At 50.2% G+C, this 26,957-nt stretch overlaps 1 protein-coding gene across 1 annotated transcript; it reads right to left on the bottom strand.

The window, feature by feature from the left end:
- Positions 1-259: 259 nt before the first annotated feature.
- CPN1 (carboxypeptidase N subunit 1) lies at positions 260-26,957 on the bottom strand. Its single transcript, XM_024201844.2, has 9 exons — positions 26,518-26,957; positions 20,668-20,864; positions 15,312-15,467; positions 13,678-13,866; positions 11,971-12,082; positions 9,776-9,915; positions 9,289-9,388; positions 2,811-2,929; positions 260-522 (listed from the first exon to the last, which is right to left on the bottom strand). Exons 1-9 carry the CDS (start codon positions 26,738-26,740, stop codon positions 391-393), a joined length of 1,368 nt encoding a protein of 455 aa, XP_024057612.2. The 5' UTR covers positions 26,741-26,957; the 3' UTR covers positions 260-390.

Here is a 26,957-nt window from a genome sequence, read left to right as displayed (position 1 = left end):
CTGCTGCACCTCCTGGCTGGAAGTAGTAATAATACATGGTTTCAGCACCCCTGCTTCCAAATAGAATAGGATCTAATCATTGCTGTTCGAACCTCTAGTATGGCCTGTTGAGACCAGTCCAATGGTAAAGGGCCCAGGTATGTGCCCAGACAACACACAGACCTAGAGATGTAGGAGACAGAGAGACTGAGTGGCGCAAGGGCTCTCAGACTCAGACTGCTGCAGCTCTTTCTGAATGAGTTCACTATTTGCGCAGGAGTTAAATATCTCTGCATTTAATAAACTAGGCAATTTGGGCTTGTTATGCTGCGTTAGGACGTTCACTTGCTGGAGTTCTCGATCTCAGCTGCTTCCTAGGGCTCCTCCAGTTCTTGGCTGATTGGGCCATCTTCATCTCTGTGTCTTCTTATGGGCTGCTCTCGGCACTACCTTCTTCTGAAGGGCTTTGCTGCTCAGGCTGGTGGCTGGGGCCTTTTTCTCCATGGGCCCCTTTATTGTGTCTTGTTTGAGCTGGAAATGGACCTGGCACGAAAAGGAAGAAAAACATGTCTCTGTCTGCTCATCCCTCGCTAGCTAAGGCCTGGAGAGAGGTCGGTTCTGGTTGCCAGGACAGAGTTCTAGCTTTCAAGGCTGAGACAAGCAAAGCTGATAAGGGGCATGTTGTGACATGACGGGAACAAAGTGCTCAAACCAGCTAGAACCTGATTTTCCACTGACAAACCTATGCTGGCAAACAGCGACATTGCTAATGTAGAACGCTCCCAGGGCACCAAAGGCCCACGCTTCTTTGAAAGGAGACCTGCAAAGGGGAAACGACTCAGGTGTGCCTTTTTCTGCCTCTCTGTGATGGACGCACAAGGCCAGACAGATATATTTTGAAGGGTCTTTCTTTCCCCCTGCTTGTTTTTCACATTAGAAATTTAGGTCTCCTCTAGCCTAGTAGACTCTATGGCAACAGGTGACCTAGTGAAATAATGACACCACTAGAGTGAAGAAAGTGAAATGTGAACAGCTGAGAGAGGACAGGATTTCAGCTGAGCTCTTTAAAAGTCTGGGGTTTTGGGTGTGTGTGTGCAGGGTTTAAACACACATTTATCTTCCAAGAGTAATGAAGATTTTGGAGCAAGAAAGCCTTTGTTAAAGACTTAGCACATCACCCTTTCAGTCCAGGCGAAAGAGATTTTGAAATATGCATTGATGAGACCCCAAGAACTCTTCCAGGGAAACCAGATGTGACCAGACCTACTATTCCTAGCACACAAAATAAGCAGGATTTTTTAATAACTTCCAGGCTTCTTCATCACAAAGGCACAAAAAAGGCACAAGCCCAATTTTTTAGAAGACAGTAGCTATAACTCCTTCCCCCAGGAGGCGGACGAGCTGAGTAGAGTGCTGGCCGATCGACAGGGAGATAGGAAGAATATATAATAGTGAATAGTATTAATGGTGGGGGGAAAGTAGTGATTTCACTGAGTGCTATGGGGACTAACACTTATAACCTGCGGTGCAGCAGAACAGCCTCATGACAGCGCCTATTACACCAGGAGATAAAACACCTGCTGAGATTGTGGAAATTCCACAAAAATCACCTACCCCCAAAGCCACTGGTGATTTCAGAGCATTTCTGCTTTTATAGTCACAGGTTCCCAGGCCAGAAGGGACCATGGTGATCGTCCAACCTGACCTCCTGAACAGCACAAGCCAGAGAATGGCCCCTGAATAATCCCTAGAGCAGAGCTCTGTAAAAAATTCAATCTTGATTTCAAAATTGTCAGTGATGGAGAATCCATCACGACTCTTGGTAAACTGCTCCAATGGCTAATTTATTCTCACTGCTAAAAATGTACGCCTTATTTCCCATCTAAATTTGTCTCACTTCAACTTCCAGCCATTGGATCATGTTATACCTTTCTCTTGCTCCATACATATATATATATAGATAGAGAGAGAGAGAGAGAGAGAGAGAGAGAGAGAGAGAGAGAGACTGTAATCAGGTCACCCCTTAGCCTTCTCTTTGTGAAGCTAAACAGATCGAGCTCTTTGAGTCTGTCACTATCAGGCAGGTTTTCTAATCCTTTAATCATTCTCATGGCTCCTCTCTGAACCCTCTCCAATTTATGACCATCCTGCTTGAATTGTGGGCACACTATTCCAGCAGCAGATCTCCACACTCCCTGGCCACACCACTACCCAGAGCAGTGTGGCAAGTGGCTGTGAGCACATGTCCCTGCCTCACCCTGACAGAGTTCCTCTCAGAGAGGAGTGAGGCCCCAGCTGTGGGGCTGAAAATATCTTTGGTCACAAAGCAGGAAACGAACTATGCCAGGCCAGTGAAACCATGGGTCTCGCCTACCCCCCGGGGCAGGACTGCCTCTGTCCGTCCCAAGCCAAGGCTCTGGTCATGCATCAGGGAGCAGACACCCCCCTCTAAACTTAACTCACCCTGACAAGAAGGGGAAGGCTGTGGGGAAAGGTACCTGGCAGGAGTCTGGCCCAGCCAGTTTTCTCCACTGCTGCGAGCCAGAAAAATACGTGTGGGTAGAACAGCCCCCCCACCCCCAATGCCCTTGGTCACTTGCGGTTTCTTTGCTCCCTGTTTCCATCTGCTGGCAGCAGGGAACCACAGCCCAGGCTGGATGGCCAGAGACACTATCTGCACTACACATCTCTCTCCCACCTCTGCCCATCACTGCACCATGTGACCCAGCCAGCAGCGTGTGTCGTCCCCCCACCGCCCCATCAGGGACACATCTCTCACTCAGTCGGAGATGTCCTGACACAGCCCTTGCTGACTATTCAGCACAACTCACCAGCGAAGGCCCGGCTGGGCCGACTGTTACTGTCACCATCTGTGGTCGATGCCCATTTGCTGAGGCAGTGATGGTGTAAGTGCCAGGCAGCAGCAACCGGAAATAATCCCCCTGGTCACCTGGAATGAGAAAGAGCAGCAGCCAGAGTGCGCTCAGTCAGAGGCACAGAATCGAGCCAGAAACGTTCCACTTGGGCCAATCTCACTGACCAGACTTGCCCCTGTTGTACCTCACCTAGGGCTCTGTCCTGGCTAGTTTAAATGTGTCACATGACAGCACTCCCACCCCTCCCACACACTCTGCTCCCGTGCAGCCAGACAGACTTCCCATCACCCCAGAACAACCCCACCGTGTGCAGGGACTTACCAGTGAGAGTGGATTTGAAAAAAGCGCTGGGGTAAGTGCACTCACCTCGCCCAAATATAGGGGGCTTTGGTTTACCTTTGTAAGAGCTGAATAATATGGGCCTGGCTTGAGAAAGACTCACTCCCTTTCCCCTCCACACCCCACACAAACCCCTCTGCCGGTGCTGCTCAGTCCTGATTAGAGCTGGGTACAATTTTTGGATGAACTTTTGTTCGCCAAAAATGCCAGTTGAGGTTCACCAAAACATTTCAGAAATGTATGTTGAATTTGCCAAATTGTTCTGGTCAAACAAACCCAGGACATTCAGCACTGACCTCTTCCACCTGAGCTATCAGAGTATATGGAAGGCAGTAGCTCTATCTGCTCCGTTGCCTGCTTCCCTGATGGCCTGTGGGAACCCCTGGGAGAACAGGATAGGAGCTTTACTGTCTCTGCCTGAATCTCAGGGAGCGCCTAGCCCTCCACCTGCACAGCCACCGGGGCAGCCCAGGAGAGGAGGAAAGGGGAGATGCTGAGAACAGACATCCTGTTATGGCTCTCTGATTCTCTGCTCCAGTCCTGGCACACACTCGAACAACCTGGGGGTTGCTCTAACTTGCACCAGCTGGCAATGGTCACAGCACATTCCAACCATTCCCCTTCTTCACTTTCTGCACCAGGGGCTGCAGGGAATTTGACGTGAGGCCAGCTATGCTGGGTCTGTGTTCACTGGAGACTCCCCCAATTGAAGGAATCCTCAGCAGAGCACTTGTGGGTGGATTCTACTCTCTTTGCTGCAGCTGGCCAGCGCCAAGGGAGTAGATCAGGCAGAGTATTGTCTGTGGCCCCTTGTTCTTTTTGAAATAATACATCTGGCGCCCAAGCTGAAAAATCAACCATGACAGGCCCTAGAGGTGACAGGACACACACTTTGCCACTGGCTTTATACAGCTATTTGCCAGACACAGGGTGTCAGGATGCTTGGGTTGTGTTCTGACTGTGAGAAGAGAGTGCTCTTGTGGTTCAGGCAGGGGATACATGCGGCACAGCATTTGGCATGTTGGAAGAGTAATATGGTGCAACACAAAATTTCCAATACGTTCTTGGAACATACTGGAGACCACAGGCGCCGGCTTCCTCCGGGCCCTGGGGGTGCTCAACCCCCGACTCTGCCCCAAGCCCCACTGAACCCCTTCCCCCAAACCCGCAGCCCACCCCGCCTCTTCCTGCCCTCGCTCCATCCCAGACCCCACTCCCACCCCGTTTCGCCCTGTCCCCCGAGCGTGCCCCATTGCCGCTCCTCGCCTGCCCCCCAGCACCTCCTGCACGCCACAGAACAGTTGATCTGCGGCGGGCGGGAGGGGGAAGAATTGATCATTGGGGCCACCGGCGGACAGGAAGCGCTGGGGGGAAGGGGAGAGCTGGCTACTGGTGGGTGCTGAGCACCCACTAATTATTTTCCATGCATGCTTCAGGGCTGGAGCACCCATGGAGTCAGCGCCTATCTGGAACAAAATGTTGTCCCCAGCTACACTACAAAATTAGGTCGATTTTATAGAAGTCGATTTTTTAGAATCCGATTTTATACAGTCTATTGCGTATGTCCACACTAAGCGCATTAAGTCGGTGGAGTGCGTCCTCACTACCGCGGCTAGCATCGACTTACAGAGCGGTGCATTGTGGGTAGCTATCCCACAGTTCCTGCAGTCTCCGCTGCCCACTGGAATTCTGGGTTAAGCTCCCAATGCCTGATGGGGCAAAAACTTTGTCGCGAGTGGTTTTGGGTACATGTCGTCAGGCCCCCCTCCCTCCCTCCTTCCGTGAAAGCAACGGCAGACAATCGTTTCGCGCCTTTTTTCTGGGGTCCTGTCCGCCGGACCCGCTCAGCCCACTGCCTGCCTGGATGATCAGAACCGCTAGCGAGACATGATACTTTTGCCGTTAAGCAAACAGCAATTCTTTCCTGGCCTCTGCCACTGAATGCCTCCATGCATTACGCTGGGCCCTATCAGTGCGGGAGGACTGCATGAGCTCGGAAAACGTCATCGCGAGTGCGTTTTTTTCGCCTTCTAATCTGTGATAACCTCAGGGACGGAGATGATAGGGGGAGCATAGAAACATTCTGGGAGGACTGCATGGTCACCGGTGCTGCTGAGTGCTGCTGAGTTCGCCACGCTGGCCAAACAGGAAATGAAATTCAAAAGTTCCCGGGGCTTTTCCTGTGTACCTGGCTAGTGCATCTGAGTTCAAAGTGCTGTCCAGAGCGGTCACAATGGAGCACTCTGGGATAGCTCCTGGAGGCCAATACCGTCGAATTGTGTCCAGACTACCCCAAATTCGACCCGGCGATGTCGATTTCAGCGCTAATCCCCTTGTTGGGAAGGAGTACAGAAATCGATTTCAAGAGCCCTTTAAGTCGACAAAAATGGCTTTGTCGTGTGGACGGGTGCAGGGTTAAATCAATCTAACGCTGCTAAATTTGACCTAAACTCGTAGTGTAGACCAGGGCAAAGTGACGGAAGTAACCAGGGGGACACCTATTTTAGGCCTGATTCAGGCCAACACAGAGGAATTGGTAGCAAATCTGAAGGTAGACGACAATTTGGGTGAAAGTGATCATGAAATGACAGATTTTATTATTCTAAAGAAAGGAAGGAATGAGAGCAGCAGAATTAGGACAGTGAACTTCAAAAAAACAGCCTTTAACAAACTCAGAGAACTGGTAGCTAAGGTCACATGGGAAGAAAATCTAATAGAAAAAAGAAGTTCAGGAGAGCTGGCGGTTTCTCAAGGAGACAATATTACAGGCACATTTGAAAACTATCCTGATGCAAAGGAAAGAGAGGAAGAATAGTAAGAAGCCAATATGGCTCCACCAGGAGCTCTTTAAAGACCTGAAAATCAAAAAGGAATCCTACAAAAAGTGGAAACCTGGACAAATTGCTAAGGACGAGTAGAAAAGAATTGCACAAGCACGTAGGAACAAAATCAGAAAGGTTAAGACACACAATGAAATACACCATCTTTCCTTAAGTGTGGAGACCAGAGCTGGACACAACATTACAGTAGCAGTCACACCAGTTCCAAATAGAGGGGTAATAGAACCTCCCTACACCTATGCAGGCGAGTCTCATCTTATGCTGGGGTTATGTTCCGCTGTCAGCGCGTAAAGCAAAAATCGCGTATAGTCAAAATTACATTGAATGTAATGGCGGGCGGAATCGCCCGCACTACAGGTACAGTATTTAAATTGTTATTTTTCTCTCTTTTTTTTTGTTTTTGCCGACCACGCAAAGCTGAATTCGCACATGTTAAATGCGCGTAAGATGAGACTCGCCTGTACCTACTTGACATTCCTCTGTTTATACAGCCACAGATTGCATTAACCCAGGGGTTCTCAACCTTTTTCTTTCTGAGGCTCCCCCACAACATGCTATAAAAACTCCACAGCCCACCTGTGCCACAATAACTGGTTTTCTGCATATAAAAGCCAGAGCCGGCGTTAGGGGGTGGCAAGCAGGGCAATTGCTTGGGGCCCCATGCCACAGGGGCCCCACGAACTATATTGCTCAGACTTCAACTTCAGCCCCAGGTTGTGGGGCTCAGGGACCTGGGGTTCAATCCCATGTGGTGAGGCTTCAGCTTTCAGCCCTGGGCGCCAGTGAGTCTAATGCTGGCCCTGCTTGGAGGCCCCCCTGAAACCTGCTCGAGGCTCCCTAGGGAGCCCCAGACCCCTGGTTGAGAACTACTGCATTAGCCCTTTTGGCCACAGCTTCGCAGTTGATAATATCCAGCATGACCCCCAAGTCTTTGTCAGAGTCACTACTTCCCAGGATAGAGCCCCCGAGCCTGTAAGTATGGCTGACAGCCTTTGTTCCTCAGGGTATCACCTTACATTTAGCTGTATTGAAACAGACATTGTTTGCTTGTGCCCAGCTTACCAAGCGATCCAGATCTCTGTGTATCAGTGACCTGTCCGCTGCATAATTTATCACTCTCCCACTCTCTGTGCCATCTGCAAATTTTACAAGTGATGATTTTATGGTTTCTTCCAAGTTACTGATAAAAATATGAAATAACATATAAATCTCTTCCCCCTGTAGGTGCTTGTAGACCAGAGTCAAGAAACCTCGTAACCTTCTCTTGCGTAAACTAAATAGACTGATCTTCGTAAGTCTCTTCCTATATAGCCTGTTTCCAGCCCTCAGATCATATTCTGGACACCAGAACGGGACACAGGATCCAGCAATGGCCTCACAAATGTTATATACAGAGGGAATGCCACCTACATACTCCTACTTGATACTCTCCTGCTTATACATCCAAGGACTGTGTTCATCCTCTTAGCTACAGCATCCCACTGGGAGCTCATTCTTAGCTGATTATCCACTTGATCCTAAGTCATGCAACACGTGTGACGTTTGGAAGGTCTGTTTGTGATTTGAACAAAAATTTTCCAGAGAAGAATCAGAACCAACAAATCTATTTCACTTTTTGATCCATCCCAAATGTGAAGCTGCATCCACAGAGCCCATATGCCATTTCACTCATTACACGAGTTAACCTTTGTCCCCCCCCCCCTCAATCCAACACACGCGGAACATTTTAATAATCTGCAGTGCTCGAGGTCGCTGTGTGCCAGACGGGGGGGGGAGGGGAGTGGCTGGAGGGCTTTGCTCGTTTTGCCCTTCCTGCCTCCCAAAGGGGTCTCACCTTCCACCACTGTGAGGTTCACTAATTTCCCACAGTGGGCAGTGCTTGCAGGAGACAGGCGACATACATCATTGCCTGGCTCACCATGTGTGACAGGATTATGATGTGTTTTTCACAAAGTATGCTTTGTGAGGTATCAGTTTAAAAGTCTTAATCTGCTGAGTATTAAGATCCTGTTAAATTGTATGTGCTATCTTTGTATCTAGAATGATGAAGTTTTGCCATGTGTCTGGTACTGAAGTATGTTGTGAAGTTAAAAACAGCCCTAACCAGCCTTTCAGGTACAACAATGCAAAGGCCAAAGAGCGTTAATGGCCCATTGAGGAAAAGACACATACTCACAAGGATTACCCCAGGAATTGGGTACAATAGAAACCTCTCAGAGATAGCACTACACAAGGGGACTGTTTAACTCGGGTCACAGGGAAAGCTCTTTCCAGCAAGATGGAAGAAGCTATAAAAGGAGGAAGTGGCATCACCAAGGGGCCTTACTCCCCCTACAACACAGCACCTGAAAACACCTAAGGAACAAAGACTGAACTGGGGAAGGAGGTCCCAGGCGGGGAAAGAAGGAAGCCTGCCTGTGAATGGAAGCTTGGTGGACTGTTTGTACTATCTAAAGGATGAGACACTGCTTGATTCAAATCTGGTCTAGTGTATAGGATTTAGATTGCATTTTTGTTTGTTTCCTAGGTAATCTGCTTCGATCTGTGCGGTCACTACTTATAATCACTTAAAATGATTATAAGGGAGAGGGGGAGGGATAGCTCAGTGGTTTGAGCATTGGCCTGCTAAACCCAGGGTTGTGAGTTCAGTCCTTGAAGGGGGCCATTCAGGGATCTGGGGCAAAAATCTGTCTGGGGATTGGTCCTGCTTTGAGCAGCGGGTTGGACTAGATGATCTCCTGAGGTCCCTTCCAACCCTGGTATTCTATGAATCTATAAAATCTATCTTTCTGTAGTTAATACATTTGTTGTACATTTTTATTTACCTGAAACAGTGCGTTTTGCCAGAAGTGCTTGGGGAATCTGCTTGGGAACAGGAGCTGGTGCACTGTCCTCTCCACATTGAGGGAGGTACAGACTGGGTCATAAATTTATACTAGGCAGGCTTTTGACCAGGACAAGACGGTACAGCTCTGGGGTCCTAGGCTGTGGTGCTGGGGAGAAGCCTTCATGTAACTGCAGCTGGGTGTGTCCCTGCCTGTGTAAAGGTTTGTGCAAGTGCAGGACTGGGAGCGATCTGCAGCTTATCACAGCAGCACAGTGTGAGAGGGAGCTCAGGCTGGTGAGACAGAGGGCTCAGTGGTACCCCAGCTCCAGGTTGCATCCCGGGGGGGCCATCACACTGTGTTCCTCCCAAATCAGGCTAAACGGGCTGTTACCAAAAGGGTCAGCAAGTTGAGGGATGGGCAACCCACCGGAAGTGATATCGTGGCCGATCCCATGGACAGAAATCACAGCACCTGCAATCCCATTGTTGTTCTCATCGGACACCAGCCCTTTGATACCCTGATGAACCTGCAGGTAGACAGACAGAGTCACTCACTCCTGAGAGCTGGAGCCTCTCTCCCTGTCAGGGTCCTGCCAGACCCTCCTGGAGCAGGAGAACAGAGCCCTGGTGATACTCCATTCTGTCTGCCTGCCAAAGACCTGTAGCTGGGCTGGCCTTTCTCAGGCTGAGCCAGGGCTGGGGGCAGCAGTATTGCTGGAGTCTCTCAGTGCTGCCTCCAAAGCACCAAGAGAGGGAGCCCCAGGGCCACCCTCCATGTTCCCAGCCTCTGCTGGCACCCCCCCCCACCATTGCATCTCTTCCCCCTGCAATGCAAAGCAGGGAGGAGGGGGGAGGGGCCAGGGATCTCAGCCCCACATGAGGTTGGTATCAGGGTCTGCGTGTGGCCCCTTTACCTCCTCTAAGTAGGTGAAGAGCGCCTCACGATTCGCCAGCCACTCCTTCTCCAGGTCCTTTTGAGGCGGAAATTTATCGCAGCTCAGCTCCAGAGTGATCTCAAAGCAGTTGGTGTAAAGATAATTAAAGTCCTGCATGCCTGAGAGGAGACAAGGAGAGGTTGTGGCCAGGCCCAGAGACATGCCATGCCCCATCCTCCAGTACAGCCCTCCCCTCTGCCTCCTTCCCAAGGACACTCCCCATCTTCCCCCCAAATATACAGCCCGCCTCTTCTGTCCTCCCCAGCAGCCCTGCCCATATCCAGTCCCCCAAACACCCCCCATCTCCCCGGCATTCGCCTCAAATCTTTCTCACAGCCCCTCTCAGTGCTGCCTCTCTCTATCCTCTTTGCAACCAAATTTTCCCCTCCTCTACCACAACACCCGCCAGGCGGGGCTCTCCAGAGCTCTGTGCTTAGGAGCTGCATGTGCCTCTCCAAGTGCACAAGTCACAGACCAGATGGAAACATTATGATAGTCTCATCTGATCTCCTGCAGGGCACAGGCCAGAGAATTACACCAAATTGTTTACATTCTAATTAGATCTTCAAAATGTTATTCTATTAAGTTGAATAAATGTGATATGGCAAACAGGTACCCAATTCTCAACAGTTTGCATTTCTTCTAAAACATGGTGTTATGCAAGTTCTACCTTGCTTTGCCTATTATGCGGGAAAATAATAAATTAAGAAAATAAATTGTTATGGACAGGGATAAAACGTAGGGTCAGATTTTGTAAACCCATTTTAAAATGAAGATAACATTTTGGATGTTTTTATGAGTTAGAGATGTCAGCTTCAAAACCAAAATTAAAACCGTTTGTGCCCATAAATCCTTTACTTTTACTTTAGTGCTTTGATGTATTAAGGTAGCATAATGAAGTTTAAAAAAAAAACAACCAAGCATTTGTCACAAACATCAAGTCCTGACTTCAGCAGTCTTTCAAAGACTTGGAACATGAGATCACAGTAAACTGATACAGCCTCGTATAATATCTCATTCCCAGTCCTCCAAATACTGGGGCAGACTACAGGAAGAACTTGGTATTTATAACCTAAAAACCCCCAAACCCAAAACTTTCTGTAAAAAGACAGACATCGTCATTCAGAAAATGAATATTCAGGTACTATGGTTAAGGTCAGTAATATATTGTCAGTTTGAAGCTTGGAAAGTTACTTGTGCAATTCCCAACACACTTTCATTTGCTAAATGTTTCAGCAAACTGCATTATAAAAGAGCATTATAGCTGACAAAAAAGTGAAACATTTATCACACATAGTTGCTAGATGCCATATTTTACTTTATACATCCTTTTGTGCTAAGGAATATTCATCACTGGCTCAGAGAGCTCCTCGGACAATTCTTTTGCGCAAGTTTTTGTGTCCTACAGATCAGAAAATGTTTAATTTTAGCTGTTGCTGTTTAACATCCTCCCACGTTACTCAGAATAAACTATTTGATTATCAGCGCAAGCTGTGATTGTGCCATCCAGCTTCTTCCCAAATACAGAATAGAAATTTTATCATCCCTAGTTAGTAATGGACCTATACCATTGCTAGGATTTCTTCTGCGCCTAATATAGTCTTTTTAAATCCTTCTTGATGTCCTTAACCCTACTGGACATGGTATCCATGGAAATCTAACTTCCCTTATCAACTGTCAACACTCATGACTAGCAGTGTACAGCCAGTGATATCAACTTTTTCCATTATTATTTGTTGTTGTTGTTTTAATTTTATTGCTGCTTTTATGTCTTGTCACTTCCACATAGTGACCCCTGCCAGCTTCATACTCAAGGTTTGACAGAAACGAGTAGTCCTGACCAATCCCCCAGAATCTGGGTACTCGTCACTCACTGAGGGTGCACCCCCGTATCCTAGTACCCCTTCCTTAGCCATTATCTCCACATACTGTCTCACCAGCCCTTATCCCTGTACCCTCCCCTCGGCCATTACACCTCCGCATTCCCTCCCTCAAACCATAACCTGCATACCTCTTCCCCAGCTATTACCCTCTCCCCCCGACCCTGCTCATCCCTTCCCCAGCCCTTGTCTGTCCCACTACCCCCTCTGCAGCCCAGACCTCCCATATCCTCACCTCTCCTGTTCCCTCTGGACCTTTCTCCAACTCCCGGTTCCTGCTCCCCCAGCCCTTACCCTTGCTGAGAGAATACCAGGAGGCCCCATTGGTGATGCCATCTGCAAACTGTTCTCCGCAGGTTGGGCTCTGGTGCATCGAGTGGTGGGCGTAGGAATAGGCTTTGGCCAGCTGCAGAGAGAGCATGAGGCTGGTCACAGCGCTGGCTTCGCGCCTCTGGCCCATGTCCCTCAGTCTGACTCTGCTCCCATGTACACTAGGGACAAGCAGGAGCCCCTCCAATTGAGCTAAACCCACGTGAGAGAGAGCAGGCCCAGCACAACCCCACCACTGTTCTTCACACAGACACACACCCCGCACATCATCATAGGAACCTATACCCCAGCCCTGCCCACATGAGCTTGTGAACCTGCCCCCAGCCCCTCCCCCAGCAGGGGAACCTGACCCCCGCCCTAACCCCATGGGCTCAGGAACCTGCCAACAAAGCCCACGGAGAATTCAAGCTGGGGGATGCCATTGCACAGTCAGGTGGGGTTGGCCCATCCCCCTCCTGGGGTTTGCCGCCCAGTGGGAGCCATGACAGGTGGGGTCGGGGGATGGGCTCTGTTGCAATATAAATTCAGTCCAACTTGTAATGGGAAATCCAGGTCAGCACTTTCTGATTGGAGCCCGGGCTTTGGCTCTCATTGCCATAGCAACAAGATCCTGCCTCTTCAGAAAGTAACCCTTGGAGGCCGAGGTCACCCATGTCTTTTTGAAGGAGGCAGGTCAGCCTGAACTCTCAGTTTACCCCTTACAGTCCCTGCTGCTCCCTACCCAGACACAAGAGCCCGTAGGAGCAGAGAGGAGCCCAGTCTCCTGTCTCTGGCAATGGACAGACCCGGAGGAAGGTGCAAGGAAGCCCATAATGGACATTTATGGAATAGCCAACCCCTCGGGCAGTTTCTTCCAAGGCCCCAGGAGGCAGAGGTTGGGTCCGACCCCGGAAGCAGGAGATTTATCATCCTGATACGTTTTTATCCCAGCTGTCGAGCCTGGATTCTCTCTGCTCAGTGATCACTGCCCAGCAGTAAAGCGAACCCTCCGTCTGCACAGGCTGCCTTGGGAAACACGGTGGAAAGTCAGACATGACTTCAGAGCACACACCAAACTGCAGGTTACCGCAGCGCAGGCCCCTCAGACCCTCTCCAGAGAGGTGGGTGGGGCAAGGAGGAGGAAGAGTAAAGCTGATTAGTTGGGGGCTTGTTAGTGTCACAGAGCCCAATGCTGCTCCTATTGAAGCCCCTGGGAATTGAGGGTGCTCAGGCCAGCTTTGGCGGCTCTCAGCGCGTTGCAGGCTCAGACCCATAGAAAGGCTTATTGCACTGATAAGGAGAGGCTTGTACCTAGACTTTCCTGTGCATGGGAAATGGGCCAGATTCATTCCTGGTGCAAACACCATGGACATCAGTGGTGTTTATACCAGGGATGTATTTAGCCCAACATCACGTGTTTGTCACATGTCATCTTATTGCCTGTTTCAAAGAGATTATTGCAGATGATTAAAAACAAAGGCTGGGCTAAAACTGGAACTTCCGATCCAAACCCCATCACTTTTGTTTGGGGGCTGGGGGACCAAGGGGGGGTACTCTGGATTCAAATCCCAGACCTAAACCCTCGACCCCAACAGCCTGGTTCAGATACTGAATGAAGAAGAGCTGATCTTGTGAGATCTGACATGTGGGGCCCAAGCCTCGTTAGGAGCTCTCATGATGCCCTCTGTGCACCTTCCGGAACAGCTTGTCATCAGGAGTGGGGGACGGGGTGTTGCTTTTGCGCTGATAGCCCCGGCTCCGCTGCTCCTGGGCTTTGTCGTAGGGGTAATTCGCCACTAGAGCTCCACCGTGGAGATTGGCTGAGAGGACAAAGTTGTGGCGGCTCATCCACTGAATGACAGCCAGCGTTTCTGGCTCCACCTGCAAGCGAAGGAGACGCCGGCATGAGAGTCAGAACCATTGCAGCACTGGGCTCAGTGCGAAGTCTCAGCACAGCCTGGCTCGTGGATAGTGCTCGGGGGAGGGGGGTGATAGGGTGCTACCTCCTAGCCTGGGCTCCATATGCCTCCCCTCCCCTTCTCTGCTGTCCACCACCACCTGCCCTGTTACCAGCCCGTCTCTCCCAGCCTCGCACATCCTGATGTGACCCCATCCTGCTCTCTCTTCCTCCAGAGCACATCTGGAAGCCTTCCACTTCTCTTCAGATGGCTGAACTGCTCATGCAGGCCTGAACATTTGCTGCCCTGACCATGGCACCTGCCTCCTCCATAGCTGCCAAAGTACCTGCCTTGCCCCTACCGTCTGTCCAAACACTACTGCCAGAATTGCTCTCCGGCCCATCGCCGAAGGCCACGATGCCTCCCCATTGCTCAGACTCAAGGCCCTGCCCAGCCCACTCCCACCTGCGTGTCTGACCTTATTCCCATGAACCTTCCACTAGGCAAACTACACCAACTTTGTCAACCTGTTAATTTCCTTCTGTGCCTCTCCTTTTCAGGCATCCTTCCATGCTGCCCTGTGTGCCTGGCCCATCTGCCTCACTTCTCTCTTCATTCAAATCTTCTTGTCAAAATTCACTGCTGCCATGTCATCTACAGAATCCATGCATCCATTGTTACCCGGAGGGCAGCAATCACTCACCAAGCCGGACTAGCACCTTACTCACCACTGAGGAGAGCATGCTGGGGGTGTGTCACATTTTCACTTGTACTCAAAGATTTCAGACATTTCTAAAGCTGGGGCTGTTATGCCAGACATGCCTCCCCGCGACACCGGCACACAGGGCCAGAGTTAAGGGAGGCTGGGGAGCGGTAAGAAGTCATTTTCATATGTCAGGTAGTGTGTAAACGCTACACACAGTGTTTTTAGGCAGAGCAACTCAAAACTATTAGAAAGTCGAGATTTTTGGTAAATCTCATTTTAGACATCCCATTTGACTAATTGCTTTCATATCCCCCCCAAAAAATAAAAGTATTCACAGGATTTTTCAGACAAAAACACTTTTCCAATGCAGACTTATACAGGATGGAACTCAGGGTGTTCACTAAAATGGGCAACTGCTGGGTCAGGTTCCTCTTGAAAGCCCTGTGAGGAAACTGTGTCATAGAATCATAGAAGATCAGGGTTGGAAGGGACCTCAGGAGGTATCTAGTCCAACCCCCTGCTCAAAGCAGGACCAATCCCCAACTAAATCATCCCAGCCAGTCATAATGTTCTTCAGACAAAAACCAATACCTGGGGCCCATAGAGGAGATGCTGTTTCTCTGAAAAGGGGGGCTGGGAAGTACAGAGCAGGGGTAGGTGTTTCTCCATGCGGGCGGTGCTGGTGCAATCCTGTATTGCTGCTGGAAATCCCTGGTCCATACCTGGCTTTTCCAGTTGGCTGGCAGAGGGATGTGGTGATTGGGGCCACCATTTTTTTCATTGTAGTACATGAAAGTGTTGAGATCGGGGAAGTTACGGTTCAAGTCAACTCCGTTGGCATTGTTCCTGCCCGTCAGGTACCCAATGGCGTCCGGGTCCTGGAGGGAGAAGGCACATAACTCCTGTCAGACCAGGGAGAGGGCAGGCTCAATCCAAACACCATGTGGGAAGAGCCTGGATAGTCCCAAAAGCTACAAAAGGTAACTGGGCTTCGGTAGTGTCTGAGACCACCAGATATGAGTCACTGCCGTCCAGGGGAATAAACAGCACTCTTCAAGCATGGTACAGTGAAGGGTCAGTATCGTTATCTCCATTTCCCAGAAGGGGAAACTGAGGCACGACCTGAGTAAGCAACTTGCCCAAGGTCACGCAGCAGTCAATGACAGAGCCATAACTAGACCAGCCTGATTTCCATGCCCATGGACCATGTTTAACAGCACCAGGAGAGTGGGATGAATTCCAGTAGGGACAGGGAAATCATACACAATGCACCTGAGTACTGGGCATTGCACCTTTACGAACGCTATTTACATTTATTTTATGGGACCATTGTTTGCATTCTGCATCCAGCATTAGTGTGGTTAATGCCAATGAAAATCATGGACCAGAGATTAAATCCATCTGATCCAGATGAGCCCTTCCAGGGCCCAGCGTATCCCACGTCTGCCAACTGCAGGGCAGTTTGTTCCCCTTCTGGTGGATGTGGTGCTGCCAATGTCAGAGACAAGAGACTAGATTAGATGGATGCTAACAGCGCACCCGCCTCCCAACCCCCCCACTCATGGCGTGGGGTGGCGCTGCAGCACCCTACCTCAGTTTCCCTCTTCCTCAGGGCTCTTTTAATAAACTCCATGCACATGTGTCAGGCTGGAGATGTGACTTGGCCCTCCAGCCAAGCCACAAACTTAACCCCTTCCAGGCTTCCAACAGGGCAACAAAAAAGTCCCAGGCAACACAAGTTCTTCTGCCCTTTGTGGGCGTTTCGTCAGCCCACCCTTTGGGCCCTGTTCACAGCCCTTTTCTGGGCTACCTTTGAGTCTTTCCCTGCTCCAATACAGAGCACTAACCCCCAGGCTCAGTCCCTTGGAGTCAGGGCCGGATTAACCTTTTGTGGGCCCCCATGTAGTCATTGTGGGCTCCGAGTGTGGGCCTGGTGTGGCAGTGCCATTGGTGCCATAGTATACCCGGTACTGAATCTCAGAGACATTTTTCATTTTGATCACACACCTCTACATGACTATCTGCATTGCCATACACAGCTCCCTCAGCCCCCAGTTCTTCTCACTGAGCTGTACCCATGTGGGTTTACCAGTGTCCAGTGAGCCGAACTTTCATAGCGATCAGGGAAACTCCCCACAGATTTATCTCCTTCCTCATTCAGACCTTCTCTAGCCATGTTTCCAGTACCCCCCTATGTCACCAGTCACTGGATGTGGTCCTGGTCTCAGCTCAGAATTCCACAGACAGCAGATACCTGATCAATTCCGACAAATCCCTCGCTCAGCCCCCATCCTGCCATGTGAGCAAGCCACCTGCAAACACCATTTCCCCAACGTGAGGACTTAGCCCTTGGGAATCTGAAGACACCAGCCTTTCTCCCTCTGCTCCCATCTACATGCTAGTCTACTACCTGGTCACCACCACCTCTCCCCAGGCTTGTTTCCTTTCTACTTGGACATGCTCCCCAACCAGCTGGGGCTTTTCTCCCACTGCAAGCTTGACCTGCTGCCTCTTTCCCTGCTCCCCTTGACATTCCTCTCCTACGGGTGACCTCGGTTCCCTGAGGTTAATTCCAGTTTCTTTATCTGCTCTAGCTTAATGGCCCCCAGTAGTCACAGAGCCAACTGCAGCTTCTCTGGCTACAGCCATGAGGCCAATTGCCAGAGGCCAGCCTTAGATAGCTGCAGCTGCTAGTCAAGGGAGGGGTGGCAATTCCAAGGCTGATCCATATTATAAGACTGTCCTACATAAATGAGGAAAAGTTGAGGTGCCTTTGATATTCTTTTGTTCCACTCTTCGTTTCTATGGGGAATTTGCCAATGCAATATTACTGTCTTCCTTTTAAACAAACAAAACTAAAAAAAAAAATGGTAATGGCTGTTGAAAATAGCAATTCCAGTCCTAGTTAGCACTGAGGAGCTGCCAGCATTTGTTGCTCAATTTTATCCTACTTTTCCTACAGCAAGTTACAGTGGATCTGCATATTTGATTTGGGAGAAATGAAGTAACAGCAGCCTGTTCTGCTTCTGCTTCCATGGCTCAGATGTGGAAATCCTCCTACATGCCTGGTACTGTATCTAAAGCTGCCCAGGTCCTCTAGTAAAGCCTTCCCTGCCTTACTTATTTTAACTTCTGGTGGGATCCACGTATCTCCCTTGCTAGGCTTCAGATAGAGAGGGGCACTGTCCATTTAGTGCACCCAGTTCCTTCTTTGGGGCTTGCCAGGCGAGGTCACACCAGCATCCCTAAGCTAGTCTGGGGAAGTCTTCGGAGGGTGATATCTGGGCCAAGGCCGCCTACTCCTTGGGCACACTTGTTCCCCACTCACACTGCCACCCCCTTCCAGCAGCCAGCTCCCCACCCACAGCAAGCTGCAGCACATGAGGTCTCAGCTTCCCCACTCCCTCACCCTCCCTTTCCTGTTGATAGCTGCCAAGGGAATTCTGGGAAATGTAGTTCCTTCCCTGCTCCAGGGCTGGCTCTATAGGCAGGGAGCTGGCCAAGGAACTACAGCTCCCAGGGCCCTGTGGGTTCTCAGCTCCCAGGCTGGATCCCTCCTGCTCCGAGGCTCCGCTTCTGCAGCGCTGCACGAGGGGAGGGAGCGAGTGTTATGGGCCGTTCTGAGCTTGGGCCCGGCTATGGAGCCATTGGCACCATGGTAAATCTGGTACTGCTTGGAGTACTCAGCCTCCTACAGACGCTGTCTCAGGGCCTTCCACAAGAGCCCGCCACCAGTCCCTGTGGTTCCACTCCCAGACTGAGCTCTCAGAGCCCTTTTATAAGGATCAGGTGACCAATAAGCTATCAGCTGACCCTCTTTGCCCAACCTCCCTCAGGGTGGGAAGCAGCTACGTCACGAGGGGCTGGTCCCATCCTGCCTTAAAGGGACCCATTACTCTGTGACAATGGACCTGGCCAATGATCCGGTCTGGCAGTTCCTATGTTCCTATGCATTCAATTTTCTATCAGATTAGGGCTACTCCAATTCACGTTGGGGGCTGAACCAGCTTCATTTGCGGGGCCATAAGGGGGTGGAAAGCTACTTTACCCTCGCACACAACACTCTTGATTCAGCATTGAGCACTGCTTGGTGGGACCAGAGAATCTCATGGCCACAGGCCTCCTTAGTCACAGGACCAGTCTTCCTCCCATCCTGCTCTTGGCAACATTTCTCAGCTGCCTGTTTTCCCTACTGTGTAGGGAACATGCCTCCAACACTGCGTGGATTCAGCAACTTTCCTTCTTGGGCAGCAGAGAGGTGTCCCCTTAAATGAATCACTTACCTACTTAGCCTGGGGGCCATGTTCTACCCTCCCACCCTGCAACTGCTGTGGGATTTAGCTAGGGCAGATTGGCCCAGTGCCTGTACCTTCTGCAGGGTTAGAGTCAGATGGCCAGGTCCAGGGTTTCTCTACAATCCATTGACAGTGCCATGGCTCTTGGGATCTTTAATATCTGACACCCACCCCACTCAATGCAGAGCAAGAATAAAGGAGGACAGCAGGTTTCCTGGTCAGCTCCCAGTCTGTCACTCAGAGAGGGCAGATGCAGGTCAGAGCTAGCTGAGCTCTGGGAGACTGAAATACAAACAAAACAGAGTCAGCTCCGGAGGACTTGTAAAGTCCACAATCTGTAGCAATAATGGAAACAATAGAGCCACAGAGACAATGGTTCGCCCAAGTGAGGTAAATTACAGGCTGAGGACTTGGGCGTTTTGGAGGTCCAGGCTGGGGTGAGATGTGCTGAAGGACCCATGGTCCCCAGGATGGGGTCCAAGTTGGGTGAAACACACATTGAGGCAGCAAGGGCAGGGGGATGGGATGAAACACAAGCTGAGAGACCAGGGATTTGGAGGGTGCAGGTGGAAGAGACAGCAGAATGATGGTCTCTCTCTGCAATCATAGACACGTAGAGCAGGAAGGGTCATCTAGTTCAGTCTCTTGGGGATTGTCCAGGGTTACTTTGTTCTGCCCGAGCACAACAGGTGTTTGTCCAGCCCGTTCTTAAAAATTTCCAATGACAGGGATTCCACAACTTCCATTGGGAGCCTGTTCCAGAGCTTAACTCCCCTGAGCATTATAAAGATTTTCCTGTTATCTAACTTGAATCTCCCCTGCTGCGGATTAAGCTCCTTACTTCTTGTCCTACCTTTAGTGGACATGGAGAACAGTTGATCACAGTCCTCTTTATAACAGCCTGTAACAATTTTGAAGACTTATCAGGTCCTCTCCCCTCAGTCTTCTTTTCTCAAGACTAAAGATTCACTTTTTAAAAAATCCTTCCTCATAAGTCAGGTTTTCAAAACCTTTTATCATTTTTGTTGCTTTCCTTTGGACTCTTTCCAAATTTGTCCACAACTTTCCTAAAGTGTGGGGCCCAGAATTGGACACAGTATCCAGCTGAGGCCTCTCCAGTGCTGAGTATAGTGGGACAACTACCTCCCATGTCTTACATACAATCTTCCTGTTACTATACCCCTGAAAATATTAGCCTTTTTTGCAACTGCATCACATTGTTGACTCATTCAATTTGTGACCCCTTGTTCCCCCCACAAATCCTTTTCAGCAATGCTACCGTCTAGCTAGTTATTTCCCATTTTGTAGCTGTGCATTTGATTTTTCCTTCCTAAGTGAAGTACTTTGCACTTGTCTTCATTGAATTTCAGCTTGCTGAATTCAGACCAATTCTCCAACTTGTCAAGGTCATTTTGAATTCTAATCCTGTCCTCCAAAGTGCTTGCAACCCCTCCAGCTTGGTGAAGATGGAAGCAAAATAGGCATTAAACATCTCAGCCTTTTTGATGTATGTTGTTAGCTCTCCATCCCCACTAAGTAGTGGATCTACACGTTCCTTAATCTTTCTCTTGCTCTGAATGGATTTACAAAACCTCTTATTGCCTTTTGTGTCCCTTGCTAGGTGTAACTCATGTTGTACCTTTCTGATTTTGCCCCTACATGCCTGTGCTATTCCTTTCTATTCATCCTTAGCAATTACTGGTGGAAGAGGCACTAGGGTCCTACAGCACAAGGGCATGACATGCCCCTGCCAGGTAAGATGAGGAGAATGCTTGCCTGGTACCTGGTTGGCAGCCACTTCATATCCATCTGGGTTCATGGAGGGCAGGATGTGGATGCGTGTGTCCCAGATGAGCCGTGTGATCCGTTCATTCCGCCGGCGATACTCCTCACACAGGAACTCAGAGAGCTGGATCAGCAGCTCCCTGCCCAGAACCTCGTTCCCATGCATGTTTCCAACATACTTGAACTCTGGCTCCACTGGGGAAAAACAGGAGACCCAGTGACACAGGGAGGGTGGGGGCTGAGATATGGTACGGAGCCAGATACTCCCCATGAACAGGGAGCCAACATTCAGTGGGGCAACCCAGTGACACCTCTGAGCAGAACCAACAAATGACCCAAACGATTTGTTTGTACCGTGCCTAGCAAATGGGGTCCTGGGCCAGGACGGGGGCTCCTAGGTACTCAGATAAGTAATAATGTTCTCTTTCATTTAATAAGTAAACTCACTAATCAGTAATAGTATCTGCAGTCTCTTACACTGCCCAACCCCTCCACTGCCAAAGTGCAGCAGGAGTGGCCTCCCTAGGACCTACCCCGAAAGCATGGCCCACCACCGAGACACTGCCACTACCACAGTAGAACACAGTGGTTGTTTAACAGCTGCTCAGCATCAGACTAGGACAAGAAATGCAGCAGAACACATTGAACAGAGGGTCACTGCTCTAGTACGGGAGGGGAGGGGAGGTGGGGGTGTGTGTCACTGTTCAGACACTGGGGCGGGGAGGGCAGGTGCAGGAGAGTTACTGCTCCAATACTGGGGGGCACAACCATGGGGTGCTCTGAAGCTGGATGGGGTGCAGGGGTATCACGACTTTGATACAGAGGGAGCAGGGAAGTCACTGGCTCAAACTCCATGAGGAGCAAGCTATTTACGCCGGTCTCTCCCTTGGCCCAGAACTCCCCTTCACTGTTTGTTCTCAGTGCTGCTCATTGGCATGTCACATTCCTGACTTCACAAGCCTCAAGATGCTTTAAATTAAACTGCAGGATAAACTCACTCTCTCAGCCTTGGCCTAGCCCCAGATTCTTTCCTATAAAGATGCATTGAAAGCAAGAGCTGCCCCGTTAAACCCTCCTAAGCTCCCTCTGGCCAGCGCTGGATGTGGGCCTGAGGAGGCTGGGGCTCCCTCCCTGGAGCTCCGCACAGCCTGTTCTGTCAGCGTAATTAAGCTTATTGCCTGAGTCCCCTGCTGAGAGCAGCCTGCCCTCGGCTCTCCAGTGTTCAACTCTAGGGAGTGACACAGTTTCGGAGCTGAGCTCCACGGGGGGAAGGAGGGGGACAGCACACAGGGGAACGTGGATTTATTAGCCAAGGACAGGGCCTGAATTGCATCAGGTAGCTGGAGGGATCCCAGAGCATCGGTGCCATACATCCACATGAGTAAATGGGACACTGAACTCTACACTCTTTGGAATTTCCTAGTAGACATCAGGTCCAGCTCTTACCCAGACCTTAAACTCAGCCAGACAGGGAAGGCAAAGGGTCTGATGAGAACCAGGCCAAGCGTCTAGGCCAGAGCCCCTTCTTCATCTCCTCCAGAGGCAGAGAACCCAGCATACGAGGGAGGGGGCAGGGCATCCCTCACCAGAGAGCAAAGTGCCCCGTACCCACCTCAAGCCCTTCTCCAGTGGCTGTCAAGCAAATCACTAGCGAGTTGTGCCTGGCTCCACAGTCACCCCCTAGGACCTAATGGCTAAATATATCCTAGAATCATAGAAACACAGGCGCTGACTCCGTGGGTGCTCCAGGGCTGGAGCACCCACAGAAAAAAGTTGGTGGGTGCTTAGTACCCACTGGCAGCCAGCTCTCTTCCCCCCCCCCAGCGCTCTGCCAAACAACTCCTCCCCCTCCTGCCCAGCGCCTTCCACCCGCTGCGCTGTTCCGGCGTGCAGGAGGGAGGGGGAGGAGCGAGGGACAGGGCACGCTTGGGGGAGGGGGCAGAACTGGGCAGGAAGAGACGAGGCGGGGGCATGGTGGGGGCAGGAAGAGGCGGGGAGGGTTGGGGTTTGGGGTGGAGTGAGGGGGGGGGCCTGGAGTGAGCGGGGGTTAAGTACCCCAGAGAAACCTGAAAGCCGGCACCTGTGCATAGAAATGTAGGGCTGGACAGGACCTTGGGAGCACAAGCCCAGCCCCCTGCACTAAGGAAGGACCAAGTATAGTGAGACCATCCCAGAGAGGCGTTTGTCCAACCTGTTCTTAAAACCCTCCAGCCACGGGGAAGCCTATTCCACAGCTTAACTCTCTTTCTAGTTATAAGGATTTTCCTAATACAGTAGAAGCCTCAGGAACGGAGGTTGTTCGTAACTCTGAAATGTTCATAATTCTGAACAAAATGTAATGGTTGTTCTTTTAAAAGTTTACAACTGAACATTGACTTAATACAGCTTTGAAACTTTACTGTGCAGAAGAAAAATGCTGCTATTAACCATCTTAATTTAAATGAAACAAGCACAGAAACAGTTTCTTTCCTTGTCAAATCTTTTTTTTAAACTTTCCCTTTATTTTTTTAGTGGTTTACCTTTAACATAGTACTGTACTGTATATGTTTTTTGGGGGGGTGAGGAGGGCGTGTCTCTGCTGCTGTTTGATTGGGTGCTTCTGGTTCCAAATGTGGAGCGAGGTTGACTGGTCAGTTCGTAACTCTGGTGTTCATAACTCTGAGGTTCTAATGTATCTAACCTAAATCTCCCTTGCTGCAGATTAAACCCATTACTCCTTGTCCTCCTACCTTCAGTGGACATGGAGAACAATTGATCACAGTCTCCTTTATAACAGCCCCTAACATATATGAAGACTGTTATCACATCCCCCTCAGTCTGCTTTTTGCAAGACTCAACATGCCCAGTTTTTTGAACCTTTCCCCATAGATCAGGTTTTCTAAATCTCTGATCATTTTTGTTGCTCCCCTCTAGACTCTCACCAGTTTGTCCACATCTTTCCTGTAGTGTGCTGCCCAGTACTGGGCATAGAACTCCAGCTGAAGCCTCACCAGTGCCAAGTAGAGAGGGACAATTACCTCCCATGTCTTACATGTGACACTCCTATTAGCCTTTTTCATAACTTCTTCACACTGTTGGCTCATATTCAATTTGTGAGCCACTATGACCCCAGATCCTTTTCAGCAGTGCTGCCACCTAGCCAGTTATTCCACATTTTGTAGTTGTGCATTTGATTTTTCCTTCCTAAGTGAAGTACTTTGCACTCACCTTTACTGAATTCCAGCCTGCTGATTTCAGACCAATTCTCTAATTTGTCCAAGTCATTTTGAATTCTAATCCTGTCTTCCAACATGCAACCATTAGAAATACAAGACTCAGTGAGGACATGGAGGCTTCATTCACTGACTCTCAGGACCAGGGCCATCTCCCTGCCACTCCCAGGCCGAGGCTGGATTGTCAGGGCAATCTGAGCTCTAGTGATTGCAGAGCTGAGTCACCATAAATTCTCAATAGTTCCCCCTCCCTTCCCCGGGTATCTCTGCGCTGCAATTAAAAACCCACAGCTGGCCCATGCCAGCTGACTCGGGCTTGCAAGGCTCGGGCTAAGGGGCTGTTTAATTGTCGCGTAGACATTCAGGCTCGGGCCTGGCTCCTTCGCATGTGCACTAGGGCATGTGCAGAGTTCACCCCTAGCAGTCTAAAAGGCTAGAGCAGGGTAGTAAGTAGTTAGTAGTGTTAGGAGACTATTTCCTGGTAAGGGCCAAGCTGTTGTTTGCTGGAGAGTGCTAGTACCTCACCGTCACTGCCCAGGCCCCAGAGGAGGTGCTGCTGGGCTCCTGAGCGTGGATGCAGCGTCCCCTGCTTGATTTCACCAGCTGGAAAGAAGTAGGCATGAAGCACAGGCTGTGATTGCACTCTCCCCAACACCTTGGACTTCCTTGCATCAGAAGACAGACAGCCTCTCCCCCAGAGGAGCGGTTGCCTTCCCCCCACTCCAGCAGGTTCTGCCAGGGCCGCCCAGAGGATTCAGGGGGCCTGGGGCAAAGCAATTTCGGGGGCCCCTTCCTTAACAAAAAGTTGCAATACTATAGAATACTATATTCTCGTGGGGGCAAATTGCCCCACTTTCCCCCCCCCCTCTGGGCGGCCCTGGGTTCTGCTCACATGGGGCAGCCAATCCAATCTAAATTTGACGGGTTTTGTCTGCAAAGCAGAGAAAGCACTTGTAACCCTAAGAACGCCTCAGTGCCAACTGACAAAGGGCTCACTGTTCTGTTACAGCAATTCCTATCAGGCCTGACAAAGCCATTACACCCGACACGCTGCTTTCACAGTATTGATCCAAAACGGGTCCTGTGAGGTATCTAATAAAAGCTTACGTCATGCTGATCCTCAGAACCATGCCAGGATGTGCGGATGGATGCTATTTAAAAAGTTGTGTATATTTACTGCACACACGTTTTAAACTCCAAATCAAGGCAGGGATGACAAACAGGTTTTGAGACAAAGGAAGATGATTCACCTGTCTCACGGTCAGCTATGTAAATTAAGCATTGTAAGCCAATACAATGGAAGCCCATTTTTGCATATGGAGTCAACAGGAGAACACAAAGACAACTTGGAACCAGCAGCCCAGGAAAGAGTTATTGGGGGTCATCCTGATTCGGGAGGGCAAAAACAATGGACTTTGGGGTCTAAGAGAAAGGCAAAGAGACATATTTTTCATCCTTCACTGAGGAAGCAAAAAAGGACAATGCTTCTGCATTCACAAAAGTTGGACCCTAGCCATGTTGGTTAGTAATGGCGGGAGATTGCTTTGGGTGAAAAACTGCTTTAGACAAAGATTTTAGTCTATTAAAGCTAAGTTTAAACTCTAAGAAGCATGTAATACTTGTTTTTTATGTAACCTATTCTTCTTGTTAGCCGTACTCACCATTTCTTAACTCTTTGATGGTAATCTGATGATTGTTTTCACTATACATACATCTCAGTGCTGTGATGTTACAAGGACCTGAGCATGAAATGTTGTAGCTGGTTTGGCTTCCCTGGCTGCTCCCCCCAACACGCCCTCTGCTCAGCACTGGTGGGCCACAGTGAGGGAGATGGGAGAGAGCTCTGCACCAATTCACAGCCCTCTGTATGTCATGGCAGATCAGACTCAGTGCAGGATTTCAGCCCCCCACCATGGCCTGTCCCTGCCCTCCCATCACAGGCAACGCATGGCCAGCCCAGTGCCCTGTGGCGGGGCTCAGCCAATCCAACCCATCACAGACTCTGCCAGCCAGTGTGGTGGTGGTGGGGGACCTTGTCTTTCCTCCCTCCCATCACAGATCACCTCGGCCTAACACAGTGCTCTGGGTGGGTCAGGGTGTGGTGTGAAAAACTGCCAATTACTAACCGCGGCAGTGAAATGGAGGGGCCCAATGGGAATTCCAGCTGGTGCCTTCATCATTAAATTCACTTGGATTTAAAACTCAGAGTCCCATTTAATGTGCCTGACTGCGCTAAGGCTCCTCCCCATGTGCACTGGGCCATGTGCAGAGGTAACCTCTAGCTGTCTCCATGGCCGTAGGCTTTTGGGTCCCTGTCAACCCCCATATCTGCTGCACCCTGTCTCCCTGGTTATGGGGCCTACTAACTCACTTGCTGAAGTGGGCGTTGTGTGTCTACAATTACGGTATGGGCCGTCTGGACCGCGCTGAACATGGAGGCTACTGAGCATAGCACAGTCTAGGGCTGTTAGGAAAGCACCAGATCCCCGTCTGACAGTGACTTCCCTGAAGGAAGAAGTCTGGCCCCATAACCTGTACCATGTAGAACGATCTGGGGGGTGGGGTTTGGCGTGGCACAGACAGCAGCCTGCACAGGTACAGGGCCCCCCAGGAACCTCCTCTCATTTGGTACTTACAGGGTTCATGGATTCCAGGGTTGTCACTGAATTCCAGGACGTAGAGATGTCTCCCCTGGACACTGCGGCCAATAGTGTAAATCCTGGTGATATCAGGACACTCGTTGTGCACATTGAACAGGGCCTGCACCAGCTGCTCATAGCGGTGGTGGAAAAAGTTCACAGAGGCTGCCACTTCGATCAGAAGCAGGAATCTCACAAGAGGCCAGAGCAATTGAGACATCCTTAGCACTGGGATTAACTCAGATCTCAGAGCTCCCTTCCTGACAGGAACTAAAGTGCAAACTCAAACCAGCTCTCTCCAGTTTCACAGCCAAGTGCCAGCCCACTGCACCTGCAGGGCGGTGGGGGCTGGGGTCGGGGAAAGAGTCTCTGGAACTGGGCTGCGAATGCCCCCGCACAGCTTGGAATGCTTTCCAGCTCTGAGCTTTAGCATCAGG

This window comes from Terrapene carolina, unplaced genomic scaffold, assembly GCF_002925995.2.
Source record: "Terrapene carolina triunguis isolate 2854851 unplaced genomic scaffold, T_m_triunguis-2.0 Scaffold95, whole genome shotgun sequence".
Classification (NCBI taxonomy): domain Eukaryota; kingdom Metazoa; phylum Chordata; order Testudines; family Emydidae; genus Terrapene; species Terrapene triunguis.
The sequence above is the reverse complement of the archived record's forward strand: the minus strand, read 5'-3'. Positions and strand labels throughout refer to the sequence as shown.

Coding starts and splice junctions, on each gene's coding strand:
- CPN1 (XM_024201844.2), bottom strand. CDS start 26,740: ATGTCTCAATTGCTCTGGCCTCTTGTGAGATTCCTGCTTCTGATCGAA. Junction 15,468..20,667: donor ATGAAGTGGCTGCCAACCAG/GTACCAGGCAAG, acceptor TTCTCCCTCCAG/GACCCGGACGCCATTGGGTA. Junction 523..2,810: donor GCCCAGCCGGGCCTTCGCTG/GTGAGTTGTGCT, acceptor TTTTCGTGCCAG/GTCCATTTCCAGCTCAAACA.